Genomic DNA, 7568 nt, shown 5'->3' with positions numbered 1-7568 from the left:
AGAGGAATACGACAACTGTAGCCAAATTTCTTGACACGTCTGTGTGTGGTGGCTCTTGCTGCCTTGACCCCAGCCTCAGTCCATTCTTTGTGAAGTTCACTCAAATTCTTGAATCGATTTTGCTTGACAATCCTCATAAGGCTGCGAAGAAAAATAACTTTTTCCTTCCACTCAACTTTCTGTTAACATGCTTGGATACAGCACTCTGTGAACAGCCAGCTTCTTTGGCAATGAATGTTTGTGGCTTACCCTCCTTGTGAAGGGTGTCAATGATTGTCTTCTGGACAACTGTCAGATCAGCAGTCTTCCCCATGATTGTGTAGCCTAGTGAACCAAACTGAGAGACCATTTTGAAGGTTCAGGAAACCTTTGCAGGTGTTTTGAGTTGATTAGCTGATTGGCATGTCACCATATTCTAATTTGTTGAGATAGTGAATTGGTGGGTTTTTGTTAAATGTAATCCAAAATCATCACAATTAAAAGAACCAAAGACTTAAACTACTTCAGTCTGTGTGCACTGAATTTATTTAATACACGAGTTTCACAATTTGAGTTGAATTACTGAAATAAATGAACTTTTCCACGACATTCTAATTTATTGAGATGCACCTGTAGAAGACACTGGGCTCCCACTGCATTGCACCTGCTCAGTACCTCCTTCTGCATGTCTTTACCATCCAGATTCTCTGAAAAGAGCACCAGTAACATGTCATTGCAATTCAAGCACTGTATTTGCTGATCTGAACATCTACATGCACATACAACTAAATACACTGGGATAAAAAGTTTCACACTGCATTAAAATTCTGTGATTATAAGATCAAATAAAGCACAAAAACTGAATAAAATAATAATAATAATAACAACAACAATAATAATGTTTTATTTATATAGCAGCTTTCAAGAACCCAAGGACACTTTACATAAAGTTGATAGATAACATGAACAACAGATAGAGTCAATGTACAGAAATTTAAATGTTCACGAGTCCAAACACACTCTCATGGCAATTTGTAACTATTAAATGTTTTGTTGAATTGGTGGCTAAATCGTATGAATTTGTGTGATCTCATTTGTATGTTTTTGTACAATCTGCTTACGCCCCATTTACAGTTAGGGGTTGGGACTTCATGCTTATGTTTCTTTCTAAAAATCGTACATCTCCATACCAATCACATCATATAATTCATACTAAATAGCCAACTTGTAGATGTTTTCTCATAAGATCAGATAGTAAGTTGCAAGACTTTGAGTCTGTAGGAGCCAAATGTAATTTTTAACCACTAGATGGCGGTGTGGAATGGGAGGAGTTGGTGTATGTCATATGACATTTAAACCCTCATGGTTGTGTGCAGTGTTGCCAATTTAGCTACTTTGTAGCTAGATTTAGCGACTTCCCCGCCCCTTTTGAGACTTTTTTCAAAAGTTTAGGGACAAATATAGCAACTTCTTGGACAAACCTTATCTAAGTTCTCATCTTGCCCACTGATATACATTCATCTTTATATAGATCAGTGAATTTGCCATTGTGATGTCATCTAGTGACATTTAGCTACCAGTTTTAGCTACTTTCAATTGAAAGCAGTTGGCAACACTGGTTGTGTGTGTGGAGGGAGTAACAGGTGGCGGGAATACATGGTTCTTACCATATCCTAAGATTCATTGAACCATGAATCCACGTGTTTATTTGTAAGCTGCATTTCTTTCATTAAATGAACAAAGCAAGAAATGGATTATTGCATGGACAATGACGTTATTTCCAACTTATGAGTAAAGAACGTCTTACCACCTGTTCCTGGGTGGTTAGGAAGCCACCACAGTCTCAAATGTTTTGTCATGTGGGCAAGTCTAGGGTACACAAATCCTGTTTGGTAGTAATTTTGTCTGTATTTTTATCTAAAAAAGTAAAATAGGTTTCAATAGTTTTACTATACCATAATGTAAATTTAAAAAATGAAAATATGTTGCATAATAGGTGCATTTTTATTTACTGTTTTTTGGAGCCCACTGTCATGTTGCTCCCATATCTCAATTTTCTGCTTATTTACCGTCTTCTGTGTTGTTTGGTGGTGGTTTGAAAGGGTCAGGCTGCTTCACGATTCCTTTTTTCTGCACTGGCCTTCCGTCTCCATTATGGAATCAAGTCCAATGTCTTCTCACTCAGTAAAGCTATCATATTAGAAGATTTACATTTTTAATTCTCAATAAAACCATTCTCTTAAAACATCGTCTCACATGCATTTTCCCCAGTAGTTATTGAATTAAAGCAGCACACAAAAGCAAGCAAAATTCCATGCAGAATTAATTTTAATTAATTTCAGCAACAAACAGCAATGAAAATGAAATTTTAGAAACTCAAAAATATAGAAACACGGAAACAGACCTGATGCTTTGCATTTTTTTTTTTGTTAGAATTGTTAATTTTTATCTTAGAAGTAAGGCATTTGTTGTTGGATTTCTGAGAAACATGTAAACACTGTGGGTCTGTAGTACTATCTATGGGAATTTAATAATACACTTGAAGTGTATATTCTTGATTCACAATTTTTTGTATTACCGTTTTAAATGTAAAAGTCTGTTTGGTGATGCTAGTAGCACAAAAATGGCACACTTTACCTTTAAAACCTCTTGCACTAAAGTTCATTTGTAACATTATGACTGTCCCAGGGTCCACCGCTGGCTTCACAACAAATGTGTGTGTCAAACCATGTGGCTCTTTCTTTATCCCATAGATGATGCATAGAAACACGGGAACCCAGGCATTCCTGGCCAGATGATGGGATGAAAGACGGCCTGCATGGTAGGCTCATGATGATGATAGCTATTAGCATACCAGCGCCTGGCTAAAGCCTTTGTGAAGCTTTAGTGAAAAGCTCTGCGAGGATATAACATTGAGTGACCTTTCAGTTAACAGCTAAATGAGTCAACTATTGGCATGAAAATTACAGTCTTAGATACAGTAATAAGATATAACAAAAGACACTTTTATGATAATAAGAGTCACTTTTATTTAATATAATTTTACAGCTTTATTTAAACATACAGTAGACGTGTTGAAAGGATAGTTTTAGCTAGTAAATTGCTTACAACAACTTAATGCTATATTAACCAAACTAAATGAATCAGTTGTGGTGTATAAAAATGTTTAATATTATTCTTTTTTCGTAAACAATGCAAGGCAAATTTAATAAAACATGGGTTGATTACGGAATAAACCTTATAAATTAATAATAATAAAAAGCAATAATTATTATTATTTACACTTTTTTCATAAATGTTACTGTATAGCAGGTTAGGTTAACCTTCTGGCTGTCTAAACTGGACAGGAACAGATGAACTGTTTGGGTATTGTGCATGGTACATCACTGAACGTCAGATCATCTGAAAATAGACAAAGCTTTGTAAAAACTGGTAAAGACAGATCATGAAAAGAGGAAAGCATCACTACAGAAGGAACATAGAGAATAAAATTTAGGTGAAGGAGTTAAAGGATTTATATATTATTCCTTTGGATCTGTGCAATGAATGTGACTTTTTATTAACAGATTTTTGTTAACTGTTGTTCAGTAGCAACACTTACTCCACGTCTCCATGCAATTCTCCATCCCACCAGCATTATTGGGCTCTCCAAAAGCCCAGCCATTATAGCTCCACTGCGTTCCATCCAACCAAACGAAATTATTTGTCTGTCAAAACAGGAAAGTGACTTACTAGAGGGACAGATATGGTGGAGAAATGAATAAATCATGTGAAAAAAAGTGAAACACTGCAAAACAAATGAACATACACCAATGATTCTCCGTCCTCCAAGCCATGCGCGAGTGCGCCCGCCATACCGGTCCATTAACTTGCCCATTCTGTCACGAATGTAGCTGCTTGTCACAGAGGCCAGGTGGCCATTGGGGCAGATAGATTGACATTGTAACTAAAGAGAAACATTTTATAAAATGAAAATAAAATAGAAATACTGTTTCATTGTCATTAACCAGGATATGTTTTCAGCAATTGAATTTTAAATGTGTAATGCAATGCAAATTAACCAAATTGGACGAATCAGCTGTAGGATATAAGAATGTATTATTATGATCATTATTTTCTAAATCTTTAAAATGTGCGTCTGTGTATGGTTTTTATAAAAAAATCTACCGGACATGTACTGTATGAAATCAAACATACAATGAACAAAATTATAAATGCAACACTTTTGTTTTTCTGTCTAATCAGCATCTTGATATGCCACACCTGTGAGGTGGATGGATTATCTCGGCAAAGGAGAAGTGCTCACTAACACAGATTTAGACAGATTTGTGAACAATATTTGATAGAAATAGGCCTTTTGTGTACATAGAAAAAGTCTTAGATCTTTGAGTTCAGCTCATGAAAAGTGGGGGCAAAAACAAAAGTGTTGCGTTTATAATTTTGTTCAGTATAAATGTCGCTTGATGTTCTCTTTGATTTACATTTCCTGCCAGAACCATATTACTCTAAATAAACAAATAAGCTTCATAATATGTTTTCTATCATTATAACAAGTGAAAATGACATTAATACCTCAGCAGTATAGGCATCAAGGTTTCTTGTGAAGTACTGGTAACATTTGCCCTGTAGGACAACTCCTCTACAAGTCCATCTCCCTGTGGACATATCACCACACTACAATCACCATTCCATATCGCAAAACTTACATTACACGTGACGTCACACCAGCTTGATAAAGGCAGCTGTTGACAGTGATCCTGAACAATGCAGTATTCAGTGCATTTGGCCAAGTAGTATCAAACCTGTTTGCTACTTGTACACAGTGGTAAAACTAATATCATCTGAGGTGGCTTACCATTCTGCGTCCTTCGTCTTTCCCTCCCAAGTTCCATTTGTATTTCTGAATCTTCAACCGCTATATACTCAGCCTCAAGTGTAGGCTCCTCCTTTACTACATTTTCTTTTTTTTCATCTTTCACCTCTATATTAGTTTCAGACTCTAACTGTTGTACAGCTTCCTCCACAGGTATGATGTTTCTGTTCATCTGAATGGCAGTTATTTCTGTCTCAGGCTCTAGTTCTGTCTCTGGCATCTCTTCAGTCAGGTAATCTGCCTCTAGCATCGGTTCCTCCAACATCACTTGTGTCTCTTCTGGTATTCTGTGTTCCTCTGTTGTCTCTGGCCCCAGCAGCACTGAATCAGGCTCCAACATACGTGAATCTGCAACAGCTTCATCCTGCATCAGAGGACCTTGCTCTGCTTCTGTGTGCTCTACAGCTGGTTCTTTTTCAACCACTGGCACCTTCACCACTTGATCAGGAAGCTTCTCATCCTGAACTGGACTGGCAGAAGCTACAGAAGCTAGTTGTGATCAGAAAGTAATAATGTTAAACAATCTAGAGATTAAATATAATTATTTACCACTTTTAAGATTTTATTTAACATTTAGCTAGTAAGATATTCTAAGCTTTCACCAATAATGACTACTTCAAAAAAGTAGAAGATATTTAGTTGAAGATGCATGATTAAAAATATGTAGTTTAAAGTGTTAGTATTCCCCCAAGTTTTAAAAATAAGTGTGCACTATTGTATTATTCCACTCTCAAAAGAGCAAAGTTTTACATAAATAAGCAAATCATTAAACATTTATACCAGTGTTTACAGAAAGCTGCATTAAATGCATGGACAAGAGTATAAAAAATAGGACACAATGTTAAATATTAAACAAACACAGTTAATATTAACTATGTTTGAACGATATGTAACTAGAGGTCAGATCATACCTGTTATGGTGAGAACCAGCAAGAGTAATTTTCTCATCTTGTCAAAAATCTTCTAAGAGTTGCTTTCTGCAAAGAGATGATTTAATAATAAAACCAACATAAATAAATTAAGTTTTCACTTAATGAAGTTTTTATTGACTGTAATTCATAAAAGCCCTCTTCATTTAAGAAGGGACTGGGCTACACTGAAAGAAAATGTATGGTTATCAAAAGTTACACCAAGATTTCTGACCGAAGTTGATGGGGTAATTGTAGAAGAACCTAGCTGGATGGAGAAATCATACTGTAAATTAACTTCAAGTTAGTTATGTTAAAAATATTATTTATATTCACTGGATCAACCAAAATACATTAGTTTACACCAACTACATTTAAGGGTTAAATCATTATGACCTGCAGATGATCAAGATTATAAAGAAAAGAAAATAAAGACAAAAAGGATTTTATTTTTCAGAAATATGTACAGTAGATGGTTATTCTCACCATGTGTTGATCTTGTTGGTCTGTATTGACTCTTCACCTGCGTTTCTTTCAGTGCTGTGAGATCCAATCAGTGCTTCTTATAAAAGACCTTTAGGACAGTTTTATGGCCTTTGTCTTATCTTCGCATGCTTTGACCGTTCTCTGTAGATCCTATCTTCTCGCTCACCACAATTGGTTGATTGTGTACGAAGCCTGCACTCTATTAGTCAAACTTCAGTCATTATCTTCAGCAAGTATAAAACTAATATAGGAAAACAAAGATAAAACCCAAAGCTAGGCAATTTAGAAATCACGGCCAGAACATGTCCAGGACAAAGAGGACATAATTGTGCAGTCTCTCTGTATACTACTTGTCAAAAGTTTGAACACACAGGCTCTTTATTTATCAGTACTGTTACATTTTCCCATACTAATAACAGCGGAGTGGAGTGTGTGCGTGTGTGTGTGTGTGTGTGGGAGCATAGGCCTGTATGGCTAACATCATGTGTGGATTTGACAACAGCACAGCAACTGACACTCTGGACAGGTGTTATAAGCAATGGGTATATCAAAATGCCATGTCATACTGAGGAAAGGAATACTGTGGATAAAGCAGCTGTCAAAAGTTTCATACACACAAGCCTCACTGAGTGTGAGGTCTCAAAAGTATTACACATGAACAATGCATCCCTGTTCATATGAAACCTAAACCCATAGAAGAAAAGCTGTAAAACTACATATCTCTATCATGTTATCTTAATTGCAAAGGTAAATATTCTTCAGAATTATGACAGACATTATGCCAAACATTTCCTTGAAAGGGTAACTCATAAAACAAAATAATTTGCACGACTTCAGCACTTTTAGTACAATGAATTTACCATTGCAAACTGTTTTTCATCCTTTTTTTCAGTCCGAATGTTTACCTGCATCTTAAGAACTTGGTCTGACCCTTTTTAGAGTTTGATTTAGTTGTTGCAACCCAGTAGTTAAGTTGATTCAATCATTAAATTATACCTTTGAATATACCTTGAATAAAAACAATACATTTTAAGCAATAGACAAAATATTTTACAGTGCATAGCAGAAAAGTAGCCTAATGTGATGTTATCCACCATTGTCAAAAAAAGTTAAAGGGGTCATATGATGCGATTTAAATTTTTCCTTTCTCTTTGGAGTGTTACAAGCTCTTGGTGCATAAAGAAGATCTGTAAAGTTGCAAAGACTAAAGTCTCAAATCCAAAGAGATATTCTTTATAAAAGTTAAGAGTCAGCCACACCTACCTAAAACGGCTCGTTCTAACACGCCCCAACATACCTACGTCGCTCTGTGGGAAGATTTG

General features: G+C 35.7%; 1 protein-coding gene and 1 pseudogene across 8 annotated transcripts in view; both read right to left on the bottom strand.

Annotated features, from left to right (window-relative positions):
- Positions 1 to 708, bottom strand: part of LOC107695449 (protein-lysine methyltransferase METTL21C-like) — an 11544-nt pseudogene extending 10836 nt beyond the window's left edge.
- A 2297-nt stretch (positions 709 to 3005) lies between these two features.
- LOC107695484 (bone marrow proteoglycan-like) overlaps positions 3006 to 7568 on the bottom strand; it is a 5664-nt gene continuing 1101 nt past the window's right edge. For 2 of the 8 annotated variants that reach the window (XM_016495410.1, XM_016495412.1), the window contains exons 2-8: positions 6247 to 6487; positions 5764 to 5829; positions 4835 to 5341; positions 4552 to 4634; positions 3788 to 3925; positions 3581 to 3686; positions 3006 to 3381 (exon numbers count right to left, since the gene is read on the bottom strand). In XM_016495410.1, the coding sequence (XP_016350896.1) occupies positions 3314 to 3381; positions 3581 to 3686; positions 3788 to 3925; positions 4552 to 4634; positions 4835 to 5341; positions 5764 to 5800 (939 nt within the window). In that variant the 5' untranslated portion in view covers positions 5801 to 5829; positions 6247 to 6487 and the 3' untranslated portion in view covers positions 3006 to 3313. Of the gene's footprint in view, positions 3382 to 3580; positions 3687 to 3787; positions 3926 to 4551; positions 4635 to 4834; positions 5342 to 5763; positions 5830 to 6246; positions 6998 to 7568 lie in introns of those variants that run through there. The other 6 variants (XM_016495414.1, XM_016495415.1, XM_016495413.1 and 3 more) reach the window with 5 other exon arrangements.

Source organism: Sinocyclocheilus anshuiensis, unplaced genomic scaffold (assembly GCF_001515605.1).
Source record: "Sinocyclocheilus anshuiensis isolate Anshui unplaced genomic scaffold, SAMN03320099.WGS_v1.1 scaffold562, whole genome shotgun sequence".
Classification (NCBI taxonomy): domain Eukaryota; kingdom Metazoa; phylum Chordata; class Actinopteri; order Cypriniformes; family Cyprinidae; genus Sinocyclocheilus; species Sinocyclocheilus anshuiensis.
The sequence above is the reverse complement of the archived record's forward strand: the minus strand, read 5'-3'. Positions and strand labels throughout refer to the sequence as shown.